The sequence below is a fragment of the Daphnia carinata genome, chromosome 3 (assembly GCF_022539665.2).
Source record: "Daphnia carinata strain CSIRO-1 chromosome 3, CSIRO_AGI_Dcar_HiC_V3, whole genome shotgun sequence".
NCBI lineage: Eukaryota > Metazoa > Arthropoda > Branchiopoda > Diplostraca > Daphniidae > Daphnia > Daphnia carinata.
In genome coordinates, this window is record NC_081333.1 from 9130322 (window position 1) to 9158300 (window position 27979).

General features: G+C 40.3%; 3 protein-coding genes across 4 annotated transcripts in view; 1 reads left to right on the plus strand and 2 right to left on the minus strand.

Annotated features, from left to right (window-relative positions):
* The first annotated feature begins 1690 nt into the window (after positions 1–1690).
* Positions 1691–4744, plus strand: LOC130685516 (mannosyl-oligosaccharide glucosidase-like). The gene is made up of 5 exons (XM_057508821.2): positions 1691–1880; positions 1954–2300; positions 2377–2554; positions 2610–4495; positions 4562–4744. The coding sequence occupies exons 1-5, from the start codon at positions 1815–1817 to the stop codon at positions 4617–4619; spliced, it is 2535 nt and encodes an 844-aa protein (XP_057364804.1). The 5' UTR covers positions 1691–1814; the 3' UTR covers positions 4620–4744.
* Positions 4723–5729, minus strand: LOC130685557 (uncharacterized). Its single transcript, XM_057508871.2, has 2 exons — positions 4906–5729; positions 4723–4827 (listed from the first exon to the last, which is right to left on the minus strand). Exons 1-2 carry the CDS (start codon positions 5456–5458, stop codon positions 4799–4801), a joined length of 582 nt encoding a protein of 193 aa, XP_057364854.1. The 5' UTR covers positions 5459–5729; the 3' UTR covers positions 4723–4798.
* Positions 5730–5950: 221 nt separating this feature from the next.
* The window catches only part of LOC130685510 (protein prickle-like), a 47819-nt gene continuing 25790 nt past the window's right edge, over positions 5951–27979 (minus strand). The window contains exons 1-10 of one of the 2 annotated variants that reach the window (XM_057508812.1): positions 25790–26276; positions 19494–19950; positions 10689–10943; positions 10283–10486; positions 9959–10157; positions 8787–9155; positions 7812–8476; positions 7250–7711; positions 6930–7146; positions 5951–6811 (exon numbers count right to left, since the gene is read on the minus strand). In XM_057508812.1, the coding sequence (XP_057364795.1) occupies positions 6444–6811; positions 6930–7146; positions 7250–7711; positions 7812–8476; positions 8787–9155; positions 9959–10157; positions 10283–10486; positions 10689–10943; positions 19494–19950; positions 25790–26250 (3657 nt within the window). In that variant the 5' untranslated portion in view covers positions 26251–26276 and the 3' untranslated portion in view covers positions 5951–6443. Of the gene's footprint in view, positions 6812–6929; positions 7147–7249; positions 7712–7811; positions 8477–8786; positions 9156–9958; positions 10158–10282; positions 10487–10688; positions 10944–19493; positions 19951–25789; positions 26277–27979 lie in introns of those variants that run through there. The other variant, XM_059494734.1, reaches the window with a different exon arrangement.

The window sequence follows — 27979 nt, forward strand, 5'->3', positions numbered from 1 at the left end:
TCGAACTAAGCGTTCAATTTTGGCTATCCTCTGTGATTTTTATCGAATTCCAAGGGATTTCGTTTTTTGCCGATTTTGACAAAAGTGAGAAGGCTATAGCCTTCCCACTTTTTCATTTTTGGCCAAAATTTAAATTTCACTTAAAATACATAGTTTCGATTCAAAATTGAATGGAAATCACGAAAATCAAGTTCATTTTTGCATTGGCTTTATGGTATTTGAAATAAACGTAAAAAACAAATGGTGAGCTAACAAGTAACAGCACTTTGTTTCCATTTATTTCAAAAACGGGTGGCCTAGCGACAAAACCAAGCACAGAATCGAAATCACCGTTAGATTTTGATTATATGGCATGAGTTTCATGCAATTCCGTGAGATTTCGTTTTTTGCCGATTTTGACAAAAGTAGAAGGCTATAGCCTTCTCACTTTTTCATTTTTGGCCAAATTTCAAATTTCGCTTTTAATAGATGATTTCCATGTAAAATTGGATGCTAATTATGGAAATGAAGTTTATTTTTCAATTTGCTTTATAGTTTTTGAATATAACTTAAAAAACCAAAAAGTCGGGCTTATTTTTCTCGGGCTTAAAAAGTCGGGCTTAAGAATTCTTTCGTATAAAAAATTATATCAGAAAATCTTAACAACTATGCTGGACTAGAACTCAAAATTTAACAAGCAACACGAAAATCAGCTTTGTTTTTACGTAGAATTTATAGTTTTTGAGTAATTTGAAATATAAAAGTAGGTACGATAGAAATATTAAGCCCGGGCTTATTTTGTCGGGCTTTAAATTATTTTCTTATAAAAAATAATGTCATTAAATCTAGGTAAATATATATGAATAAGATTCAAGATTTGTCAAGGAAGACGAATATGAACTTTATTTTTAGGTAGAGTTTATGGTTTGGTAAAGAACTTTGATAAGCGCTAGCGCTGTAGCGTACTGGCGCGCTATAAGTTCTCCGATTCCGTGTATTGCAACATGCCAAAACAGTACATTTTCTTAGTTTATTTTAAAACGGCTGGCCTAAGGGGGAAAACACTTACATAATCGAACTAAGCGTTCAATTTTGGCTATCCTCTGTGATTTTTATCGAATTCCAAGGGATTTCGTTTTTTGCCGATTTTGACAAAAGTGAGAAGGCTATAGCCTTCTCACTTTTTCATTTTTGGCCAAATTTCAAATTTCGCTTTTAATAGATGATTTCGATGTAAAATTGAATGCTAATTATGAAAATGAAGTTTATTTTTCAATTGGCTTTATAGTTTCTGAATTAAACTTAAAAAACCAAAAAGTCGGGCTTATTTTTCTCGGGCTTAAAAATTCGGGCTTGAAATTTCAGCAAGGCAGCTGTTTTTTTTTATATATTGAATTTTTCGATAGGGATTCTGTCTATTTTGTAGAATTTTTGTAGAATTCCAAGAGATATCGTTTTTTAGGGATTTTGGCAGAAGTTGTAAGGCTGTATTAGCCTTTCCATTTTAATTTTTTTGCTATACTGTAGACATAATTTACATTACATGAGATCTATTCAAATTTGAACAAAAGTAAAAAAATAATGTGCTACTAGGGAAACTTCGTTCTTACATGGGTTGTTATTATAATCAAAGTCAAAGCAGACGAATTGCTTTGTGATTTGACAGATACCTGACGTTGAAAGGCTTATCATGAGGCTTGTGTTTGCCCGGCACGATCGCATAAGACGGCGGATTTAATATAAGCCAAAGACTCTTTTCGTTGTTTACATTCAAGGACTCATAAACCAAGCGGATTCATCCTTGATCGCTTGTTTTGTTTTCGTTCTGTTGGAAAATGACAGGTGGAAACAAAAAACCCCATGTTATAGGTGCATCTGAAACCAAGAAGAACAGACCCAAAGTAAGTAACTTCTTAGGTTGATAGTCTAGTAGCTACAGAATATGTTGATCATAACAAAATACCATTTGAACAGGTGTTAAAATCCCCAGATCATTCTTCTCACAGTCATAGTCATGGGGTTTCAACACTGAGTGCTTCAAAAACGCAACACAATGGAAGCCTTTACACTGGTTTTGGTGTTGTCGCCATAGGTATTGTTTCTTGGTTTGTCTACCAAGGTTATCTGGAAACACGGGTAAATAGTCCATTGACGGAAAACAAGGTGGCTTTCCCCTCTAGTCATGATTTTCCTGAAAGATATTGGGGTAGTTTTAGACCAGGAGTCTACTTTGGAATGAAATCTAGAGATGCTCAATCCTTATTAGCTGGTCTTATGTGGTTTATGCCTGATTTAGCTGCAGCTGGTAATTTAAATTTGAGGTAACAGAAAGTTTTTTAATGGATGTGAGAATTTTTATTGTCTTTTTTCTCTATTAACAAAAAATTTCCAATACAGACATCTTTGTGACCAGGGAGACAACCTGGAGCAATATGGCTGGAAAGAGCATGATGGAAGAAACTTTGGTGTCCAAGTAATTATCGATAAATTTATTCAGTTGGAAACATCTTTTGTAACCAAACTTGGTGGTAATCATGGAGGAGACTGGACTGCTAGAATACAAGTTGAACCAAGGGTAAAAAACCATTCATTAAAAAATATTGAAGAAAATTTATATTGAATGTTCACAGATGAAAGAACTGAGGGGGCAACAGGTGACACTGTTTTTTTATCTAACTTTGGATGACAACGGAAAAGGAATACTTCAACCTATTAGAATGATAGATAACATAGACACATCAGGAATGGAAGCCAATGAATCAGTCAAATTTCTTGGTCTTTCTGCTGTGCATGGGCATACTGAAAAGCTCGGAGACTTTCGAGTAAGTTTTCACCATGCCAATCAACAATCAATCGTGCATACTGCATTTCTTAGTACAACTGTTGCAAGCCCACACCTTGTTAAAGATGCCCTGCAATCTGGATTAAGACTAATGGAAGATAAGAGGAGCAAGGAGCGTCATATCAGTTTAGCCGGAACTCTCTTCGGCAAGGATGACAAATTAAAGCAGCCCAATTTCATTGTCCATCAAGTTACCGGAAAATTACCTCTTCAGCTGGAAATAGTTTACGAATCAAACAGCTTTGCTGAACGTGGAACCATGCTACGTGGAGAAGTGTACGACGCTCTTCTTCAAAAGTACCGGGAACAGTTTCGTACCCAATTTGAAAGCAAGTTTCGTCTTAACGAAAAAGGTTTCAGTGAAGAGGAACAAGATTTTGCCAAGTCTGCCATGAGCAATCTTGTAGGAGGGATCGGCTACTTTTATGGAAGCTCCAAAGTTCAATCTGTTCACAATAAAGAACCAGTTCCATACTGGAACGCTCCACTCTACACAGCTGTGCCATCACGCAGTTTCTTCCCACGCGGATTTCTCTGGGACGAAGGATTCCACAACCTCATTATCAGCCAATGGGATCGTGAGATTTCCTTCGACATCATGGCGCATTGGTTCGATTTGATGAACGTTGAAGGCTGGATCCCGCGTGAACAAATTTTGGGTTCGGAAGCAAGAGCACGCGTACCTGATGAATTTGTGGTGCAGAGAAACAACCAAGGTAATCCACCTACCTTCTTTTTAGTGCTCGATGCTATGTTCAAGAACCGCCCCGTGCGAGATATTAGCACGCTGGAACTGGAACAACTCAATCGTTTGTGGCCCCGTCTAGTCTCCTGGTACAACTGGTTCAACACCAGTTTGCATGGCACTGAACCAGGATCTTACTACTGGAGAGGTCGTGATACTGCATCTGTCCGCGAACTGAACCCCAAATCTCTTTCATCTGGATTGGATGATTACCCTAGAGCTTCACATCCAACAACGTACGAACGCCATCTTGATTTACGTTGCTGGATTACGCTCGCAGCGAAAGTAATGGCGTCCATTGCTGATATTATTGGTCGAGAAGGTCGGAAATACCATGACACCTTCGTTTTCTTATCGAACAACGAATTACTGAACGCACAACACTGGTCAGAAAAAGCCAAGCGTTACGCCGACTATGGTCTGCATACGAGTAACGTCACGCTGCGTCGGCCCAAAAGCATTGCTGGCCAGCCTAAGCCCGACAAAATCCGATGGGTTTCAGAAGAGCCTACGCCTCGTTTTGTTGACGATACATTTGGATACGTCAGCCTTTTCCCTCTCATTATTGAAATTCTTAAGCCGGATTCTCCTCAACTTGGGCAACTACTTCACGACTTGCGGAATCCTAGCCTGCTGTGGACCAAATATGGTCTTCGAAGCTTGTCAAAATCTTCGCCCTTGTACAACAAGCGGAACACAGAACACGATCCTCCTTACTGGCGTGGTCCAATTTGGATCAATGTAAATTATCTAGTTGCTCGAGCATTGCACCACTACTCAGTGGTAGAAGGGCCGCATCAAACTCGAGCGTTGTTGCTCTACAATGAGCTGCGTGAAAACCTGATCAGCAACGTTTTACGCGAATATCGCAAGACTGGCTACATTTGGGAGCAATACAATGACGCCAATGGAGCCGGACAAGGCTGCAGGTTGGGATTTCCTTCTATTTTAAATAAAGCATGATTATGATTTAAAAAATTTTGTGTTTTATAAAGGCCTTTTACCGGATGGTCTACTCTTGTCTTACTACTGATGTCAGAAACCTACGTCTAAAAAGAAAAGCAAGCGTACATCGTCCAACGTCAGAATTGTACAAACATTTCCCAGAACATCTAGAAAAGAAGCAAAAATTATGTCATGAGTACAATTTCTACAGCAATACACTATGTGTATTTGAATTGTTGAAAGAGTATTACTGCTGGTCGGTTTGCGATAGTTCCTCATGGCCGACATTAACGATGGAGGCTGAAGGTAAGCAGCACTGGGAACAAGAGCCAAATAACCAAAGAAGAAGGCGTGTTAATACGAAAATTATGTCGGATATTTCATGAGTGTTTACCTATTACAACAATAACGATTGTAACTCCTATTACTGCTGCTATGGTGACTGCCATTACGCAACGACGTTTTCGCTGTTCTACGCTTTGTAAGGGGAGTACGTAAGGACTGACATAACTGTCGGTACCACTATCCTGAGCCATCGATCTTGCTGATGTTCGCTTGTCATATTTGTCGTCTGTCGAAGGTTTCATCGGTCTTGCTAAGCCAGTCAAGTTTGTCATTTCGAGTTCGTTAGATGACTCTTCTACATGAGGGCTATTGACAATTTTAATAGTTGAAACTTGTTCTATGCATTTGCTATTGCAAGCGAACGAACTTGTCGGAACAGACACTGAGCCGTTGAGGATAAGGTTGTCGAAACGAGACGTAGATTCGAAAACAGCAGATGCGTCAGTGGGGTTTGTCCTCAAAATGTTCATGTTGCACTCCAACCTTCTGTAAAGCTCCGACTTGTTTCGGTACATCTTCTCCTCATTTTCACAAGTAACGGAGACTATTCCTATACTATTTACTTCCGACTGACTGGTGTCATCATCGTCTAGGCTGAACATATTTCGACGGTGCAACGTTATTGTCAAGCATCCAAGTCTGTTCTACGATCGGTATCTTTCATGTGGGAAACTAGAATTGGGTACCTATAAAGAAGTCACTTGCAAACATTTTGATTATGGCTATTAGATAGTAATTAAGAATTTAGAAATAATTTCCTACCATAAACTGCGTCACCTTGTGAACCAATATACAACTGTGAAATTCAGTTTTGTTTTGACAGAATGACATGACTCTCTCCCGAGTACATGGCTTTCATGGGACTGGTAGCGTCACCCCAACGTTTCTCACAGCGTCAACGTCCGGCTATACGTACCATACGAAGAACAACAGACACTCCCACTGGCTGACACGAAACTATACCTCGTCTAAAAGGGAAAAAAGAATACAATGGTTAAATGTAAAGTTAAGTTGAAACAAGAAGCAATTTTAAATCCTTTTCCAATTGTTCTTCTTGATACTTACGGTAGCAGGTAGCCGTGTAACATTTCATGTTAAGTCAAAAGTTGTATTTGTAGCCGATCTTGTTCATTTGATATATATTGACAATATACATATTTATATATAAATAGATATTAAACATTTGCATAATATAAGAAATCCTATTATTGCACGAGAACAAACAGCTGGTGTGTTGTCGAAGAAGTTGACGTCATTCAAGCAAATCACATTGCTTTCTTGTTGTTCGTTTGTCAGTTAAACAACAAAAAAAAAAAAACGACATCAATACGTCTTCAACATTTGTCTTCTCCGTAAGTCCTCTTTAATCCTTTTCTTTTTTTTTTTTTTACGGGGAGGGGGAGAGGGGTGCTCACCATTTTACGGTACCAAGAAAAACATAACTGAAATTGTTCGTTAGCGTTACTCTATCAGCGTGTTATATGATAAGGCAAACAAACATGCATCTTTTGTTACGAGACAGCATCGATTGACCTTTTTCTTTTCACTGAGTATAATATGAAGTGAGTTGTGTACTTTATGTATCCGTTAAGATATGATGCAATTCTTGTCCTTCTCTTTGTCGCCTCCAGCGTTGGAGGCGGTTCTCGATGATTGTCCTGCCGATGAAGATTGAAGTGTCTGAGAACGCTGGCGGGCAGTTGCAAGAGCCATGGCGTCATTGGGTACATAACTAATGCGAACGCCACCGTAAGCTGCGCGACGAGCTGCTGGAAGCCGATAAGAGGAGTAGTCTTCTTCCTCATCGCTGCTCGAGCTCGAGCAGGTGGAGCAGACACTCACCATATCCATGTCATTAATCGGCCGGTGTCTATTGACAGCTCGTCCACTACTGGGCCCAGCTTCGGCTCGGGTTCCAAAACTGGAAGTGCCGCTATCCATCGCCTCTTCCAGAGCTTAACGTCGAATCAATTGAAACATTGAGCAATTATTAAAACAAAGTGCGCCAAAAAATAAATAAATAAATAAATAAATAAATAAATGAATAAAATAAATAAGCAAATCAAAACATACCACTGCGACCGGAATAAGAATGAGAGCGTGGAACATTGGGATTTTGTGGCTGAACTTGTTGTTTTCGACGACCACCACTCTTGAATGAAAAAGATGATGAGCAAGACGAAGGATGGTGATGGTCGTTGATTTTGCGACAGCCACCGCTACTGCTACTGCTGCTAGTGTCTCCTTCAGGAGTTCTTCCACCGCCTGACGCTCCGTCGATCATAGGTACCTTTACGTTACGAGGAGAAAAAAAAAAAAAAAAAAAGAAAAACACAAAAATTACGTTAGCTTTTCGTGTACAATCAGACAATAAGTACAACACTATGACTCACTTGGTTGGGATCAAATCTGACGCTCAGTTGGCGAGAATCCGCCCCGCCATTCTTACTCCGCCCACTCATCAAATTGGATTTTCTGGGCGTGCAGCCTTCGCCCACCGGCGAATTCGTATCGGCCGGTGTACCGTCGTCTTCGTCATCGTTCGATCCGGTTTGAGTATTACCGTCCAGCTCAGTTTGAGACGTCAAGTCCGGAAGAGACGTCGAATGCGAGTCGGGGCTACGCCGCAAACCCGTCTGTTGTTGTTGCTGCTGCGGCTGGATCAAATTGGCCGCGGCTGCGGCTTCCAATAACTTATCGAGCACCTGCTTGGTCAACAAGGGCGCCACCCCACCTGCAGCCACTTTGCTCAAAAGCTGTTCCAAATTCAAGACCGCAGCGTCGGTGGTTGTCGCCTGTTCGGGCGGAGATTGAGCGTTCGCAGGCGGCACGACCGCATTTTCCGTTTGCACCTCCTACGGAGAAGAGTGGGGAAAAAACAAAAACAAAAACAAAAACAAAAACAAAAGTCATTAGCAAAGACGGTCCATGCATTGCTGATAAATTGATCGTTACCTGGCGGGGTGTTTCGCTTGATTTCGGCTCCACCTGCTGCTGCTGCTGCTCAGGGCTAGCAACAGGGAGGACGGAATACGTCATCGGCTCAGATCGATAGCGAGGCGAATCGTTGAGCGACAGGGTTTCCATGGGCGTGTAGACTTGATTCTCGTACAACGGAGGGGCTGGCTGCTGCTGCTGTTGCTGATAAGGGCGCAGGCTCTTGCGGCCCATTCGCGGAGATCTGAGAACGTGAGTGGGCGAATTGCCAGCAGAAACAATCGGCTGTTGCTGCTGTTGTTGTTGCTGCAAATTCATTGGCGGCATGGCTGCGGCGGATGGCGCCACTTCGAGCGCCGGGACGTGCTGGCGGAAATCGACCACCCCTCGGTGAGCGATGCCGACGCTCGACATGGGCAAAGGCACTGGACTGGTGGTGCCATTGCAGCTAGACCCTGCCAGGCTCGACAAATCCGCCATGGGCTGCCGTTTCGACCGTCGCACTTGGTTGGGCGATGGAGAATTCAGTTCCGATCCGGCGCCGACCGTGCTCGTAACGCTACGTGGCGGTGCCGGTGGTAAGCCCAGGTTGAGGCTCGCTGATGAGGCTGGCGAAAGCATTTGCTGCTGACTGGAATAGTCCGATGCTTCAGTCGTTTCCGAATTAGCGTCATCTTGATTACCTATTTTTTTTTTTTTTTTTTTTTTTTTTATGTTTTAAAGGTTTACAACAACAAAGGTTATCAACAGCGTTGCCATTGTGCTTAATAGAAATTCAATTGTGAAATCGACTGGTTCATACCAGATGTTTAAAAAAAAAACCAAACAAAAGAAAAATGGCGATTTAATCTTTAAAAGAAAATGATTTCTTTGAAATATTGATTCGCTTGAGTGATAAGTAGAAATTATGCAAAACGTTAGTATGGCGCGCGAAACATTATGATGAGCATTAAAAAGGAAAAGAATTTTTCGAAAGGTGTCGAAAGAAAATACCATTTCGGCCACGCCATCTCTGCTGTTGTTGCTGGCTCTTGCCAGATCTGATCCGTCTCGGACTGCGGGAGGCGGAGGAAGAAGGCGAGCCGATGGACGGGAGCGAGGACGGACTGGAGCCGCTCACGCCGGACTGGTGATGATGATGCATCAAACTGTTGCTGTTGCTGCTGTTGTTGCTGTGCGTGGGCGTGTGCGCGTTGGAGTCGGTGCTGGGCGTAGGTGGCTCTCCTTTGCTGCACCCAATCGAGCAAAAGATGAGTCCGCGTCGGGGCAGGAACGGCCGGCCGAGCAACGAAGCCCGGCACGTGTGGCAGCAGAAACATCCGTCTGTAGCATGCCAGTGTTGGCCCTCGTGAGTCATTTGACCTGCATCAAACCATATAAAGAAGGTTACAAATAAATAATCATAAATGAGTTGGTTGTTTTATTGTTATTCTTTCGAGATGATGGCAAATAAATCTTTCACTGAAAGCGTATCGACTCGGCACGAATTCGACCGTCGTTCCGGCAAACTTTCATAAGTTTCTTTCGTGCGTAGGTAGGGAGGACGGAAATCTTTTATTTTTATACCCATTATTCATTGGGCAAAACGATTGAGTGAGAGTTTAAGAGTGTTGGGCCAGAGACCAGAGAATCGCACCGTATGAAGATGAGATAAAACCGACACCCAATAAGGGCAAACTCAATCATTGATCAAAAGTCAAACAACAGAGAGGTCACATTTTGCATACGCGCTTGGCCGAGTGTGTTTGATGGATGAGCGTGGCATTCGTTTTGCCACGGCGGCTGCCGACCCGATTTTTTTTTTTTTTTTTTTTTTTTTTTTGGCGACATCGCACAATTGTACAAAGAGTTGGATCAAGTCTTCAAAATGCATCAGGGCAGCATTTTCATTTCAAAATGACAGACGGTATAAGTGTAAAGGTTTTTTTTTTTTTTTTTTTTTTTTTTATGTCAGAACTATTGATATGCCACGTCGGAAAAAAAGCCATCAAAGAGATTCTAGCAGTTTGGATTGCAACATGTTTTTTTTTTTTTTTTTTTTTTTTTTTTTTGTTGTTGTTTTCTTTGTTTTCCAGGAACCGTGTGCTAGAGAGATGCACACATCTATGCTAACGTCTTCCAAAAATAAGAAATAATAAACATGTATTTCGTTTTTTTTTTCTTACCTTGATCGACTCCGATGGGCTCTCCGCAGGCGTCGCAATACTCGGAGAAGATGGCGTCGAAGCAGTGGAGACAATAAGGCCGCGAATCGCGCATGATGTACCGCTGACCGCCCAAAACTCTGTCGCACTCGAAACAGGCAAAGTGGCGCATGTGCCACGCTCGGCCTTCGGCTTCCGTGCATTCGTCGGCCAGGATCAGCTATATCGTCCATCATCAAATCAAAAAAAAAAAAAAAAAAAAATATCGATCAGAATCGTCTAAAAATCGACTAATGGGGGTCTTTTGTTTAAAAAAAAAAAAAGAAAAGAAAAAATGGAACTTACCTCATCGCAGGCGGCGCAACGGGGTTTCAGCGTTTCGGCATGATGTCGCCCGCAATAGAGTCGGCCGTCTCGGTAGAAGTAGATCAAATCAACGAGCAATTCTCTGCAGACGCTGCAGCTGAAACAGCCCGGATGCCAGCAGTGGGCTGGGCCGGCTCTGGAAGCCATGACGGCCATATCACCGCCTCCCATCGGTTCCGTGCACTGCACCATTCCAATGCAAAGAATTTTTAAAAAAATTTAAATCATGAAATTTGAAAGTGACGTGAAAAGTTTAGATTCAACATTTCAAAAATCTAAAAATGACAGAAGAACAGGTCCGTCGTGTGTTTCAATTGTTCCATTTTTGACGAAGACGGACAGCTATGTGGAAACTGTTTCTATGACATGTGACGGTGACACGAACCTGATGGCAGGAGGTGGGCACCGGATTGGCAACGGGTAATTGGCGAACGGTGCCGCGTCCAAGAGCTTCGCGCTTTCGCTGGGCCGAAAAGAGCCGCAACTCCTTCTTTTCATCTTCGGAGAGCGACGAACAGTAGCGCACCTCATTATCGTGCGGCGGTAGCTGATGGAGCAGCTGCCGAATACGGTACTTCTCGCCAATCGAGTTGACGTATGGGACTTTCTCTTCCGGCAGGACGGAGAAATACAAGTGTACCTGTTTGGAAAACAAACAACCCCAAAACAAAAAAAAAAACAAAAAAAAAAACAAAATTAATTATAATAAATGGGCAACAACAACAACAGAAAAAGATATGCATAAACCAACTTAAAGATGACGTTTCCAAGAACGAAAAAAAAAAAAAATAAATAAAAGTAAACAAAACGGTCTGAATTAACCAAGCGTGTACACGCATTAAATAAAATAATGATATGCTGATGGCCGTTCCACGATTTTTTTTTTTTCTTGCACATATCTCTGCATTCGCTGACACCTGACAGGTGAGAATCATTTTTGGAACGTCAGTCCCACCATCCGACAGTCCGATCATTATATTTGCACTTTCAAGAGAACTGGAAACAAACCGGAAAACTATTTCTTTTTCTTTTTTTTTTTTTTTTTTCCTTCTTCTTCTCCGAAAACAACACGAAACAACATACACGCAAACCATGGACATAACCCTTGATTGCCGAAAGCTGCGGGGGGAGACGTACGCGTGTAGCGTGTGACCTCAAGTAAAACGAAGAAAAAAGAAAAATGACTCGCTACCTCGTACAGAACGCACGGCTCCGATTGGCCAACAAGTCATCATTTGCTTTAAAAGACAGGAGATGTTGAACGAGCGGGCCGATTTGGTGTCATTTCAGCTCGCTTGATAGCTTCATAAGACCATATTTAGATAAAGAGCAAGAGCGAAAATGGAAAAGAAAGAAAGAAAGAAAAAAAAAAAAAAAAAAAACACTCGAAGGAAATTCCGGTCTGGTTTTCTTTTCCTTTACGAAACATTAAAAAAAAAAAAAAAAAAAAGAGAGGAGGTATTTCTCCCCGTAAAAGGAGGCTCAGTCGTAAAAAAAAAAAAAAAGAAAAAGAAAACAAAGGCAACGAGTCAACAAGAGCCGCAGGTGAAAAAAATGGGGCTCCAAAAAAAAAAAAAAAAAATGTTCATTGCGACGAACAGGCGACTTTTTTTTTTTTTTTTTCCTTCTCGTTTGGCGTTGCGCAACTAGAGATATATGAACGGCCATTACAAGCGTTGAATACATCAAAGTCAGCTTTGATGTATGTCCTACGTTCTTTTACAAGTTTATTGCGTTTTTGATTATTTATCCGTGTGTAGCAGCGTTTTTCTCGGGCACAGCCGAAAGACTTTGAATGTAACAGAACGCGCTGTCGACAATTGTGGGACAAAAAAACAAAAAACAAATAAGAAATAGATGAATACGTCCAAACGTTTTCTCGATAGGAAAACATTGAGGTCTGGAAAGCCACGCGTCATTTCGAAATATTTGAATAGTCAAACGCAAAAAAAAATTTGGCACAAAGCAAAAGCAAATATCCTTTTCGCTGCGATGATTATTGACGTTGGAGCTTCACAGACACAACTATTTTGGGCGTCAAACATCCATCGGGATATCATGAGTAGAGGACGGGGGGGGGGGATCGATACCCCCTGTCGTGGAATCAATCTGCATTGATTTGCGTTTCACGGCGCAAAAAAAGAAAAAGAAAGAAACGTATACATATGCCTGTCGATAAATACGTATAAATAAAAAAAAAAAAAAAAAGATAAAATATTACTAGTCTCCATGGGTTACGACTCTTTATTATTATTTTTATGTGCCTAAACGAAAAAAGAAAAGAAAAAGAAAAGTAGACCCACAGAGAGTCTGTTGTTTTTCCGGAATTTTTCCCCTCAACGGGGACCTTGAAGGGCGTTGCCAAAACTGTCACGCCCCGATAGGTTTCTCTACTACATCATTTTTTTTTTTTTTTCCCCCTAGTCTCAAAACATCTTTCGCCTAGTTGTTCTGTAGAAAAGAGCCAATGAAAAACACATGTCCCACCTCTTCGGCCTCGGGAATGACTGTCAACATTTGTGTTCACCTTGTCCCGATATGTTTTCTGCATCTGCCAGCGGAAAATGTTGAAGTCATCCGCCACATCGTTTTCTCTTTCGATTCAACCACCAAGAGAGTTTGTCGGCCTTTTCGCTCATCAAACACAGTCCCATTCTACATGGCGTTTTCCCCTCTAAGACGTTGAAAAGAAGCAATGGCGCGTAAAACACGACCATTTTTTTTTTTTTCTGTTTGAAAAAAAAAATAAAATAAAAACATTTTCAAAGGTGACGCGAGGAACGCCATGTCGAGACGTGGCCCTAATTTACGAGCGACATCCAGCGCGATGAATGGAAATAAACACGGGAAAAAACACAGTGAGAGGAAAAAGAAAGATTGAAAGAAACGAACAGATTCCTTAGCACCACGGAACACTGCTGGGATCTTTCACAGACAAATATTATGACGTGCTACCTGCCGCAACGCTGGGTGCATTCCCCCCCCGTCCGCGCCCACACCACCATCGAAGCATCCAGCAGCCCAAACGAGGACGAGGGGAGAAAAACGAAGAGAGAACTTTGAATGTGTGTTAATGCATTTTGATACGTAGGTTTACGAAAATAAAAAATGAATTTTTTCTCGCGAGTTCTTATCTAGTTTTTTTTTTTTCTTCTAACATGGAAATTAAAAAAAAAACGAGAATTTAGACATTGGCGTGTGTGTGTGTGTGTTGGGTTTCGAGTGTACGCACATGAAACCGTTATATTCAAAGTCAACGGGCGGCCTGGTACGAGTCCGAGTCATTAGCAATTCATGAAGTTTCTTCTTCTCCGAAGCGAACAAGATGAAAATACCTTGTCTATCTTCTTCGAGGAGGTCCGAGGGGGTTGAGAAAAAAAAAAAAATCAAAGAGAGAAACTCACAGTCCGCACACGTATCCCTCCCCTCTGAAAATGATGCTGGACTCACAGAGTTTCGACGATTGGGCGTGTGAATGCCTCGATGCCTATTCAAATGTGTAACGCAAAAGAAACATTTTTTTATTTTTATTTTTATTTTTCTACCTTGAAGACGCGACGGGCGATCCCGTCTACCCTCCGCCCCCCCCCCCCTCTTCTTTTTTTTTTGTGGCCTTACCACCGCCAGCTGTCTTGGCTGATTAATAAGAACAAGAGTCCACGACACCCTTTTTAGTTGTTCTTTCTCGCTCGATTCTTGTTAAGGGCAGACAAAGAGACAAGTCGCCTTATTTCGCACGACCCGAAGACGTTAGTAATAAGGTTGTTGACTCTCTCGTTGATCATCGCCACGACGGGGAACGACACGCAGCTCTGAATTCACAAGTTGTTGTTTTTCTTTCTTCTTTCTTTTTCTTTTTTTTTTTAAAGGGAATAACAACAACAACACCTACAAAAAAGAAACACATTCTTCTTCTTTTTACACCACTTTTTCATCTTCAACTTGATTATTTATTCGTTTTTTTTTTTTTGTTTTTCTTCATACCATACGTATATCTATCCCTTATATCTCAATCCTACGCCCCTGTTCCAAAAATGTACAAAAACTCGCAAAAGAAAAAAGAAAACCAAAAAAAAACAAAACAAAGTCGGTCCACAAGTTGAACGCTTCGTGTCGAGCCGGCAAAGGGGGCTGAAAAACGAGATAAACTCTTACGGTAGTGTGTGTGTGTGTGTCTGTGAGTGAGTATGTGATGGATCAGATAAACAAGTCGCTGACAGGCGTCTGCAGGAAGAAGAAAGAGTTCCCTTGTTTTTTTTTTTGGTTTTGTTTTCTATGTATAAAACGCATTAAAACAAAAGAAAAAGGATTACTCTATAGCTTGATTCGCTGCTGCGGGTATAAGAAAATGATGAAGACGGACAACAGAAGCGCAACAACGCAGAAGAAGGACGTGCGGTGCTGATCCCATTTTGAATCGTAGCAACTCCGGAGCGAAGTTGCGGTTTCACTTTCGTACAACTGCCGCTATCGTTAGTGGCTATTACTTTCACATCGTTGTCATCTTCTTTCTCAGGCTTGATGTTTCTTTGATTTTTTTTTTTTTTCAAGGTGAATTTCGTTTGTTTTGTTTTTTTCTCTCTTGATTTTAGAAGAAGAGAAGAGAAAAGAAGAGAGCGCGCCTTGTGTTTGTCAATGTTGTTGACCAGCTGATTGGGTACCACAACGTGCGACCCTCAAACCGTGTAGCCGCAAAATTCGTGATGGATGAGACAGAAAAAAAAAAAGAAAAGAATTTCGGGTTTTCTACCAACGTGGTTTTCCAAAAATGTCTGAGTGTGTCGGTAAAAAGATGTTACCTTTCCATCATTTTTTCTTTTTTTTTTCGTTTGCCCTTCTTCATTTAGTTATTCCACGCATCATGAGAGGGGCAAAAAAAAAAAAAAAAGGAAGAATAACATTTGAAGAGCCACAAAATGGCCCCCTTTTGACCTATTCAAATGTGTCGAATCGTGAAAGAAAGAAATGATGAATAAAAAAAAAAAAAAAGACGGGTCGACTTTTAAAGGGCGAGGGAGATTGGGCCATGAGTTGGCAACAAATATCATCTCTCCAGCCGCGAGCAAGATGGCCAAACGTGAGCGCACGCGGCCAAAAAAAAAAAAAAAAAAAAATCCCGAGCGCACGCTCTTCCATCTCGTTTTTCGTCCGACTTCCGCGTGTGTGTGTGTGTGTGTCCCGGGCTGTGTACGCCGTTATCACGACGACATTACCGTCTACTATACTACAGTAAAGTACACCGTCCGCTCTACGATATGCGGGCAAAAAAAAAAAAAAGGAATTTTCAATGTCTCGAGCAAGAAAAAAAAATAATAAATAAAAAATAAGGGACAAACATAAGTGGCATCGTCATCCTCACGCCAACCCTATTATGTTGCTGTCGACAATATGGCCCGCTTCTCCAGGCCCAAGGAAACCGGCGTCACGACGTGAAAAGCGGAAAATATTCAAAAAAAAAAAAAAAATAAGGGAAGAAGATAATTTTTCTGGCCCCCACACACGGGTTTGCTGTTGCCTTTTTTTTTTTTTTTTTTTTTTTTTTTAAAGGGATCTTCGATAGTGATTAATGATTATTCTCTTTCTCTCTCGCGTTCCTCTTATAGGTCGTGTGTAACCTTTTTTCCCCTTGCAAGAGATGTGTACCTCTAAAGACACAACCTCCATACGGCTGGCTGCTGAGTGATGAATCGCTCAGGTATGCAGGAAGAAGAAAAACAGTTATCATTCCTCTTCTTCTTCTTCTTTTTTTTTTTTTTTTTATTCCTGCGTGCGTGAAATAGCATCACACAAGTATCGAAAAAAAAAAAAAAAGAAAAGACTCTCTTCCCGGCACAAGTTTCTGTCTCTTTCTCTCGCTGCAAACATAAAATATATATCTATACGGTAAATGTGAACGTTGTTTGTGTTCGATGATAATCACCTCGAGAAGAAAGAAAGAAAGAAAGAAAGAAAAAAAAAAGTTTACAATCGATTGATCCGCCCAAATCTCCTGTCCCCCCCCCCCCCCCCAACCACCTCAGCATCCTTCAACCAATAAGAAGAGCCGTGAACGTGAAGGATATCGCATCGTGTCTACCTTTTCATTCGTTTGTATAGGATTTCCATGGCGGATGCGCGCAAAAAAAACGCAAAAATAAAAGCGATGGAAAATAAATAAATAAATAAATAAAAATAAATGGATATGAATATCATTATTTGCTTAAATAGTAAGGGCTGACTATAAATAATACTAATGTAATGTAAGTCTCTTCAAAGGTTCTAAGAGAATGTTCCATTGTATGCAGGCGGCGACGTCGAGCGCGGCACGACAAGGCGCAAGCCGCATCCATTCATCACAACAATCCACTGCTATTCTACTTGATTGTGGGTGTATATTGCATTTCTCTCTCTCTCTCTCTCTCTCTCTCTCTCTTCTTTTTTGATGCCCCCCCCCCTTTCCCGACCTGCTCCGCAATGCCAAGACACTAAAAAAGAAAAAAGAAAAAACGAAAAAAAAAAAAAAGCCTCGACAATGACGATAATTGATGATAAAAAAGAAAAGAAATGTAGCACAGCGGATGAGGGTTATTCTGGTTGGGGTGCGCATCCGCCGAAAGTGCGCGTGCTGGAGCAATGTGATGATAGTTTCGTGCCTGTCGGATGACGACTATATCTCATTTTAATTTTTAGTTCTTTTTCTACCCATTTTCTTTGATGTTTAATGGAAGACTGTTTCATTATTTCATCAACTTTGAACTGGAAAAATGAAAAAAAAAAAATGATCGTCCCTACGCAGATGGAAGAGGGTTTTATTACATCAAGCCATTAGGTGAGGTCCCATTTTAACTCTCCGCCCACAAACCCAAAATGACAACGTCGATGTTTTTTTTTTTTTTTTTTTTTTTGGAATAGTGTTCGGAATTGAAGCTCTTTTTTTTTTTTCAATTAAAGAATAGGGAATTTGAAAAAAAAAACAAAAAAAACCGCGTGTCTAGATAGATAGAGGCGAAAGGAAGCTTTTCTTTCTTCATTGCGTCTGGGTTTTTGAGTGATTGCCTTGGCAAATGCACGAGACGAAAAGACTATTACGACTGCAACAATCCACTCGCTCACTCTCTCTCTTTGGCCCGTTAGGGCGATTAGGCGACCTCTGCGGCACCTGTGTGTGCGCGCTGCACACACACACACACACACACACACACACACACAAGCAAAAAGGAAACGCAATGACAAATGCCACCTCTGGCGACCTTTGATTACTTTTCTAGACGTTCTTTCGTGACGGACTTTTACTCAAAGAAGAAGAAGAAAAAAAAAAAAGAGAGGGGGGGGGGGGTAAAGGGGAGCCTCAGCTGTAATTGCTAGGTAGCTATCACAAAGCCGGATGAACCTCCAAAGGAAAAAAAAAACAAAAAAACAAACCGGACGAAGTTTTCTCCGTTTTATATCCCCCCCCCCTTTTTTTTTGTTTGGTGTGTCTGTGTGTGTGTGTGTGTGTGTGTGTTGTGTAGACACACTCTCTACTACGGGACTTATGCAACAGGTGGTTTTGTGAGTTTTTAACGTTGAACTCGCTAAAGATTTTAGTGGCGTTCGTCTTCTCTCTCTCTCTCTTTTTTTATACACGCATTTTGTACATTAATTTTTTTTTTTTTTGGTCGTATTGAAAAGAAAAGAGAGAAGAAGACGAAGAAGCCACCATTTTCTTTTCATTGGGGTTGAATGTCTAATGCATTTGTCTTGCTTTTATGCTCGACAAGAAAGTGGGGGGAGGGGGGAAGAAAAATGAAAAGGTTGCGAGCGCGCGACCACCTGCGCTCGACACTTACGCATAAAAGATTTTTGGCCGAATAATAAACGTGAAAAGAAAAGAAAAAAAAAAAAAAAAAAAACCAGCAAAGCCATCAGGGCAATTACAACTGGCAAAAAGAAAAAAAAAAAAAAAAAATGTGAAGAAGCTAAAAAGGAAAAGAAAAAAAAAAAAAAAAAATGTTCCAAACAAGGCTCGTGCTCACAGACCTGATGACAACAACAAAAAGATACGCGAGAAGACAAAATCACACAAGAAAGTTCGGGACAAAAACGGAGACGGGACAAGGACAGTGGGGTTAAAAAAAAAAAAATGGAGTTAGTTGGCCGTCGAAAGTGAGGCAGCCACACACACAAAAAAAAAAAAATACGCGTAAATAAATAAATAATCAACTGTGTGCAATAATAATAATGACCCTAATGATGACTGAATCGCTTCGCGTGTAACTTTCTAAAGACAAAATGAAAAAAAAAAAAAAAAATGGCCGTTACCCAACCCTTCCTCCCCCTTCCCCAAAAGAAAAAAAACATGAAAATATTATGCGGGATATCTTTAAATAAGAAAGAAAAAAAAAAAAAGCCTTTTGAACCCCCCCGAAAGGGCCTTTTAAACACATTCCAAAACGCGCTGAAATTTTCTCAATGCTTCGCGTGCGGCAAAGATTGACCCCGCCCTCAATTCTGCCCCCCTTTTTTTTTTTTTTTTTTTTATTCAAAACAATTTTTTTTTTTTTTTATATATTCGTTGCTGGCGCAGTCGTTGTTGATGTGCGTGTCTGAGTGGAACCTGTTCTCGATTTATTTTAAAGGGAAAAAAGAAAAAGAAAAGTAGCAACGTTCACAAGAGTACCCCAGCGCCATGCTCCCGCAGGTGTCTTTTCGCTGCAATCCAATCGAAATTGTCCCTCTAGCTGATCCGTGGTGTGAGCCTTTTAAAACACATTCACTTCCATGATTAATGAGCGGGCCATTAAAAACACTATACGGACCTGTGGCAGCGCTTTCATTTAAGTCATCCAATCGGAGCACACACACACACACACACACATGGCGTATGACTTTCCGAAAATGTATTAGGTTTCATTGTTCTTCTTTTTTTTTTTTTTTTTAATTGTGTCCACCCCTTTTTTTTTTTTTTTTTTTTTTTTCCAAGAAAGAAGGGCTGGAAAGAACCACCCCCACTCCAAAATCGGTTCAATTATGCAAAAGCGTTATCAGATTTAAGCGACGCCATCTGGCTATACCAGTGTGCTGTTTGGAAGGTGGAACGGCAAGACACACATAAATAAAAAGACGAAAATTCAATCTGAGTCTGCCATCGAGCCATTGCATATAGAAAAGGAGGGGAAAAAAAAAAAAAAACTAATGGCAATCACGGATGGATAAATAATTGGTTGCTTACCTGATCGGGTTTCAATCCGGGTGGAACCCACGTGTACTCCTCCAAAGCGCAGCCCGAATCGTCGTCGGATTGGGAGTGACGTAAAACGTCAGTGCCCAGACCACCCAGTTGATGATGATGATGGGAATGAGGAGGATGAAGATGGCCAGGATGCGCGTGATTGTGCTGCTGCTGCTGCTGCTGCTGCGATGATGATGATGATGATGACGGTAGCGGATGAAACAAGCCAGAGGCTCCTCGGCCCACCACCAGCTTGTCGGACGACGAGTTGGCCAGCAGTTGGGCCGTGTCGGACGATTGCGACGTCAGCGATTGCGGCGACGGCTGCTGGTACGGCGCGTAACCGGCCCGCTGTGGCTGTTGCGGGTTGTAGCCGTTCGCAACGCTGCCCCCAGCTTGGTAAGCACGTTGCTCTTGATGATCTTCTCGCGGACATTTGCAGTTACGACACACTTTTCTGGGTTTTTTTTCAAGTAAAAAAGAGACAGAAAATTAGCATAATTGACGGAAAACGCGCTAAACAAAAAAAAAAAATAATAAAAAATACAACAGATAACATTTTCCAAAAAAATCGAATACAAGAGCTGATGAAATCAAACGAGGGATTTTCGTTTTGCGTGGTCGATTGTGAATACACACACACACACAGAAAAAGAAGAAAGAGTGGCGCTGGGAAATAAAAACTATCAGCCGACAATGGGGGGGGGGGGGGGATTTCGGGAGTGCTGGAGGTGGGAGACTGAGCTCAAAGAGACACACGGGGCATTCGCGCCGGTGTTTGATTACTAGTCATCATTCAAAACAGAAGAAGAAGAAGGAAAAAAAAAACGCGTAGAATCAATCAAACGCGCGTTTTCTACATTGCCGTGATGTTGGCTTGGCTTCTTACAAGCGAAGCGAGGCAGCTAGTGGCGGAATGAGGCAACATTAAAAATAAAGCTACATTTGATTATTTTTGTTTAAAGATTCTTCATTTGCATTCCACATTCTATAAAAAAAAAAGAACGGCTTCCTTTTTTTTTTTTTTTTTTTCCTCATCATCACGATTCTTGGCCGTCCGCTAGACAACCGGTCCGAGATGAAAAAATTTGTTTTTTCCCCCCTTCTATTCGGTTTTGCTATTATACATCATAAATGTTGTACACCCCGGACGGAATTTTCAATTAATGAAATCCCAAGAAGCGAGAAGAAAAAGGGAGCCAACTAAAGTCCATCTTTCTTTTTCTTGTTGCCCGTCAAAACGTTAGAGAGACTCGCGCATTATGCAAAACGAAGCAACGGCTCGAATAGTTTGACGGTGAAACGTGTCGAGAAAATCGAATTAAAATGCAAACATCTACGACTAGTATGCGCACTACTTACACAAACTCAATTCTCGTGTCATTTGTTTCCAGCTATTTCTAATAAGAATAGCAAAAAAAAAAAAAAAAAAACTTTAAATTAAAATGGATGGTCTTTTTTTTTGTGTGTTGGAAGGGGGGGGGGGATGTCAACCCACTAAGAAAATGACAATCACCGCCGTGAAATTCTTGGTCGAAAACTTTCAAAACTTTCCACCATTATCTTATCTCTTTTTAATGATATTAATAATAATACTCATAAAAAAAAAAAAAAAAAAAAAAAAATAGAGAGAGAGAGAAAAGAGTAGCAAGACAAACGTGTTGTCTGGTCCTGACGCACCTCAAGTCTCCCCCCCCCCCCCCCCCCCCCCTCGTTTTTCCCCCAAAAATTTCTTTCTTTTTTTTTTTTTTTTTTTTTTTGTCTTTAATAATACAAACACGAGTGCTGCATTGTTTATCGTTTCCGGGGGGGTCTAACTCGTCATCGTGGTTTCAAAAAAAAAAAAAAAAAAAAAAAAAAAAAAACCTTTAAAGAAAATAGGAAACAACAAAAAATTTGAACATTTTTTTTTTTTTTTGGTTTTTTTTTTTTTGTTCGTTAAAAAAAAAAACCGCCGCTGAAGGATCAAGTAACAAGCGGAGACACCTGATCAAGGCGCCCACCTCTATAGAGTTCTTCTACCCGTTTCTATTCCACAGCGTCCCATCTCCAATTACTGTTTTACCTTCGACGAGTTCAACTTTGGTTCCTTTTTTTTTTCTTTTTTTTCTTTAGAAATATATTGTTGTGAGGAAAACAAACGATAAGGGGTTACCTATATCTTCTTTCAAACATTCTTTTTTTGTTGTTGTTGTTGTTGTTGTTTATCGTGCTGAGCCCTCCGGTGGTTGATTCTCCCTACCATCTTGTTTGATATTAAAAAGTCATTTTTGTGTATACGTGTGTGTGTGTGTGTGTGTGTGAGCTTCCTTCTTATGAGATAAGAGGGGGGAGAAACGGAAAAATTCTTCGGGGGGGGATAGTTCGGTTAGAAATGGATGCCTCAAACAACAGAGATATAGACACACCTGATCTTCTATTCATAGACATTTCCATAAATCGGTAGGAGATGAGTTGTACTGCGCTATGCATTTCTTGTGCAGTGAAAAAAAAAAACAAAAAAAAAAAACAACATAAATAATCAAGAAAAAAAAAAAAAGAAAAGAGGGCAAGTCAAAGATTCTTTCCTCCAGTTCAAAGAAGAGATTTTCTTTTCTTTTTTTTTTTTTTTTTTTGTTCCAGGTATATATTGTGCTTGCATGTATATGTATACGCGTGTGTGATGACTAGCTACTGATCGATTATTCCGACTGGGATGATGGATTCGTTTCAGCCCCGTTCCAGGCCATCTTGCAACCAACACACTACTGCTTTACACTACCAACAGCCTATAGAACATCAAAGAAGAATCGTTCTATATACACGAATCCAAAAAAAAAAAAATAAATAAAAAAAAATAGAGGGATGAGGGCTACGGGGCCAAGAGGGGCCATCTTTTGATAGACAGGTGGGCCCAGACTGAATTCCTTTTTTTTGTGGTTAAATAGAAATTAAAAAAAAAAAAAAAAAAAAATAACCAGACGAAGGAGAAGAAGAACCTTAAAGAGCAAAATGAGAGGGGGAAATTCTCATTATTTGATGTATGCGAAGACTCGGTGAGTGAACGGAAGGCAGACGTTGTCGTTTCTGCGGTCGCAAACGACGGCCGAATAATAAAATAAAATAAAAAATGAAATAAAATAAATTTTTACACGAACGAGCGCCCATCCACCTGGCGTCGTCGTCCTTGAACTGAAAAAAAAAAAAAAAAGACACTCGCCATCCGCACACGCTACTTAAAACTCTCTGTGCTCTGCAAAAAAAAAAAAAAAAAAATGAAGAAGAATCGCTTTGATTGTGTTTGCCTTTCTAAATCGAAAAGGGCAAATCGGAAGCCAAATCAATTCAAAACTGCACCATCTCTGCATGGCAATAAAAAAAACTTAAAACACGACTAACACCGGTATTGACTTGTAGACTCTCGTGTAGTACAACCAACTACGTTTTCCTTTTCTCTTTCTAGAGCCATTTTCAATGTATCCTGTTTTGTTTTGTTTTCGTTTTTTTTTTTTTTTTTTACCTATATCTTTAGTGTCCATCTTGTCGACGCTGGTCAAAGTATTGGGGAATTGACGGGCCATAAAAGCCAAAAGAGCGCAATGAGAAGAAGAAGAAGAAAAAAAACAAAAAAAAACCGGAGAAGCCAACGGGGCAAAAGACATTGAAAATAAGAAGCAGAAAACGAGAAAAGACAACAACCCGAGATGGACTATGTCGACCTTTTTAAGGAAGAAAATGCTTCAGGTCGGGGTGAAAATGTGGTTTACGACGCATCCAAAACGGCTTTTTCAAGACGGGAAAAGAAAGAAAGAAAAAAAAAAAAAAAGTGCACTCAAGTCGTATAAATGTATAAAAAAAAAAAAAAAAAAAAAAGAAGAAGAAGAACTAAGAAGACGGTGGTTGTCGGTCACAAGAATGACCTTTTCCACCTCCCAGGCAGGTCTTCTTCTTTTTCTCTTGTGAATCTCGTGTTTGGGTTCTTATCTCCTTTGTGCCGTCAGTTTCGGACGTTCCATACGAGACAGAGAGAGAGAGAGAGAGAGACAGAATAGATTTTGAAAAATGGACAAACAGGTGAGCGTCAAGCTCGGGAAAAAACAAAACAAAAAAAAACAAAAAAACACGTTAGAGTGGCAGTATAAAATTATGTGCAGATCTGGTTTTTGTTTCTGTCTTACAACGGTAGTACATTATTTACGCTTCGTTTCTTCATTGCCTTTAACTTTTCCGTTCCTTCTTTCGCTTAGCGACTGCGTGATTTCTTTTTTTGAAAAAAAAAAAAAACGACATATTTGGTTCAGTTGCCCAGTCATTAGGAAAAAACGACACCCTGCCACTTGTCCCGGACACTCTACAACAAGTCAGAACCAGTTTCTTTCTTTCTTTTTTTTTTTTTTTTCGAAATTTTACATTTCGTATTACCTTATCCAGGGGTTTAAAAAAAAAAAAATGAAGCGGTTTGTCGGGTTCAACATTGAAAGCATTTTTTTTTTAAATCAAGACATGAGGAATTAAAAAGAGCAAAAAGAAAAAAAAAAAAAAAAAAACATTCGTCGCTGTGACTTTGATTTTTTTTTTTTTTTTTCTATTTGTTTGGTATTTTTCGTTCGTTTGGAACATACACACACACACACACACACACACCAAAACTATATTTCCATGGCGCATAGCCGAAAACGGTCGTTAAAATAGAAGAAAAAAACAAAAACAAACGAGACGAAGGAGTTTTAAGCTGCCGTGCTTCTCTCTTTTTGCTTGGCTTTCATTATCGTCTGGAAAAGGCAATCAACCAAACGGAGGTCGCCCAGCACCCGAACGCCAGACAGTTACAGTAAAGATGGAATATTTATATAGACTACTAACTACTACGGCTGAAGCCCAACAAGAAGACAAATAAACAAAAAACAAAAAACAAAAACAGAAAAAAAAATATGTTAGGAAAAGATGCTGCAACGGGGCAGAAGTTTGTTATGTTTTTAAAAGGTGGGGATGCTCAAGTTGACGACCTGCTAATTATTCCTGCCACATTTATTTCCGTCTCGTTTTGAAAACGGCCCGAGTTCTTTTGTTGTCAGAATAAGGTGATGCGTGCGTTCCACAAATGTTTTCTGGAAAAAAAAAAAAAAAAAACTCACGCCACATAGTTTCTCCCTTTCAAGATATTTTGGATTTTTTTTTTTTCTTTTGCCCTCTCTCTCTCTCTCTCTCTCTCTCTCTCTCTCGATTGCCCACCACCTATAGCATCGATGAATGACTGGGAAAAAAAAAAGGGGGGACTTTTTCTTCATGTTTTATGGCTCAGCACCTTTTAGCCATAGAGACTCGTCTTCATTCCATCGGACCAGAAAATTCTCTGGAAAGGAAGAAGACGAAGTGAAAAAAAAACAACAAAAAAAAACCCAAAAATCATGACCACCATACGGCAGTCGCGTCAGGCGTACTAAAAAAAAAAAAAAAATGTGTAAAAATAAAAAAGGGGGGGAAAAAAGAGGATTCGATCAACAACACAAAAATGCCCCAATTTGGAAGAAACCAATCAAGTAGTGAAAACCTTCGAAAAAAATAAAAAAATACGAATATTTTCAACCTCCCTTCCATTTGTCTCCTTACCTGTCCGTATCCCTCCTTATTCTGTTGTTTTACTATAAACAACAAGCGTATAAATTTAAATGAAAAAAAAAAAAAAAAAAATTGCTAACTTGATTTTTAAAAACTCGTTTCTCTCTCTTTTATTTTATTTTATTTTTTTTTAAATCCGGTATTTCCTCCTGCCTCGTTTTTAGGATAATGACCAAAACGGAAAAGAAAAGGGGGGGGGGGGGGGTCAGCAAACGCGTAGCCCGTGGGGCAGGTAACCACAAGAAAATTTAAAAAGAAAAATTCATTCAGTAGCCGTTTTGGAAGAATACAAATGTCACTCGAATTATGCACGCCATTTTTGCTCCAATTCTTTCCGAGTTTAAAAAAAATAAAAAATAAAATAAAATAAAATAAAATAAATAAAATCCACTACAATTTTCATTCGCCCAATTAGGGGGGAAGGGATGCCAGTCGCTAAATTTCAAAAAGGAGGGAAAATTCAAAATGAAAAAAAGCTACAACTAGAAAGTGAAGCCTCATATTTTTTTTGTTTTTGGATTTCTTGTGCCGCAAATGAGATTTGAACGAGATGTTAATCGACGAAACAGGACTGTCTCGTGTTACTCTATAATTGAACTTCGTTGAGGGTCCCATGAAGAAAAGAAAAGAAAAAAAAAAGAGACCAAAAAAAAAAAAAAAATAAAGAAAAAAACATTTAGGACGCGAAACCGACTTACTCCGAGGTGTGGAAACATGGGACAGTGTTCAACGACGATAAACTGACGGCCGCCTCGTCCTCGTCATCCACACCGTCGGCATCGGCGTGATGAGCGTCGTCGTTACAACACGACGACGTCGATTTCGACGCGTCCGTCACCGTAGACCTGAGCGTCGTCAAATTCTTTTTGCGGCCATACAATTGTCTGTAATACTTCTGCTGATCGCCGTAGACCCAACAGACTTTCCACCACTGACGGTGCGCCAACAGGTGGGCCAGGGGTTTGTGCATCTGCAACAACGTCCCTCCGCCATTGCCGCCATCTTTCCTGTTACTCACACCGGAAGCGGACGCACCGTCTTCCGCTGGCGAAACGGCCGATACTTTGGCCACGGCGGCAGAGCTGCTGCTGCCCGCCAATCCGCCGTTGGCGCACTTTGCATTCGTCGTCGTCGTCGTCGTCGTCGTCGTCACTTCCATTTTGCCGATGACACTTTGTACAACCCAAAAACTCTAACCCCCCCACCCCACCCCACCCCGCAAAAAGCAAATGATTTTTGCCTTCCTTTCTTTTCTTTTTAGAATGCACTTGCACTTTGGTTGATTAGCCGATGAACGGAGGAACGTTCATCCGGCATCGTTACACACGTGAACACGCTATCCGAATGGAGCCGAAAGCAAAACAAGCGATAAGAATATCCGATAGAGCGAAACGATTATTATTATTTTTTTTTTTCGTTGGGTTTTTTTCAACACTTTTTTTTTTTGCTTCTATTGATTACAAACAACTTCGTTTTTTTTTTCTTTTTCTTTAAAGAGTGTGAATGAGTCAAAAATTTCAAGAAAAAAAAAAAAAATTTAATGTTGATGTAGCGGCGATGCTATCACCACGGCGGTTGCCTTTCGACTGAATATAGGCGCGTGTGTTTCTTCTTACCTTTCGTCAAGGTCCCTCCCACCTTCCTTTTTTTTTTTTTTTTTCTCTTTACCTCTCTCTCTCTCTCTCTCTCTCTTTCGATTCTACCTTTACCACCTCCACCTATCTTGTCTCTCTCTCTCTCTCTCTCGCTCTCTTCGATTTCCCCTATCTTTTTTAGATTCCCCTCGAGCAGAGCAGCAGCAAGAGTCTACTCTTTTCTTTTACCTGTCCTTCTTTTCGTTTTTTCTTTTTCGAGAGGAACTCGCACCTGAGCGTTTTTCAACTTGTTTCTTCCTTTCTCTTCTTCTTCCACTACTAGTGCTACCCAAAAAAAAAAAAAAACGAGGGGAAGAAGGAAAAAAAAAAAAAAAAAAATAATAAATAAATAATAGTCGGCTCATTTCCGAAACTATTTCGAGAAAAAAGCTTTTACACGTCACACAACTCCCTTTTCTTTTTCTTCTTCTTTTCCTTGTTCTAAATTTCGGAGTCTATTTTTTTTTTTTTTCTTTCTTAATAAATCGATAGAATTTGTGCACCCGTTCAGCTGTGACAACAAACAGGAAAAAGAAAAATAAATAATATGAACGCAAAATAACGAGTTCTAATTGAAGAGATAGGACGACGGCACACGCTCACGCAGTCCAAATATCACCGTCCATCTTAGTCATTTTTTTTTCTCCATTTTTACCCACTCGTTTCTCTTTTTTTTTTAATGAAATATGCTCGCGCGATTTCAAATTTTTTTTTTTTTTTTTTTGAAATTTCCTCGACAACAAACTCGTCCTCAGGCCATTTTTTTTTCTTCTTCTTTAGGTGGGCACACACACACACACACACACATAAGCCTGGACTTCAAAAAGTACTATAAGAAGGAGCTCCCGACCCGCCGGCCAGTTATTATTTTCCAGGGCTGTTCATTTTTTTTTTTTTCTTCTTCTTCTTTTCCTTCTCGTTTGAGTGTGTGTTCATATTCAAGGGCTTATATTTTGTTTTTCCTAGGTATATCTATCTAAAAAAATTTTTTTTTTTTTTTTGCTTTTGGTCGGTGTGTCTTGCATGATACACTATTACTTGTTGCCCCCCCCCCCTCCACCTTCTTTCCCACTCCCCCCAATTTTTTTTTTTTTTTTTTTTTTTTTTTTTTTTTATTTTTTTGGTACGAAATATCTAGGAAACGCCATAAGGCCATCTCAGTGTTACCTAAGCACTATCATTTTTGGTTTTAAAGCCTCTGGTTTTTGGTTTGTATGCAAAGACCCCGACGGTGCAACTGGAAGTTTTTTTTTT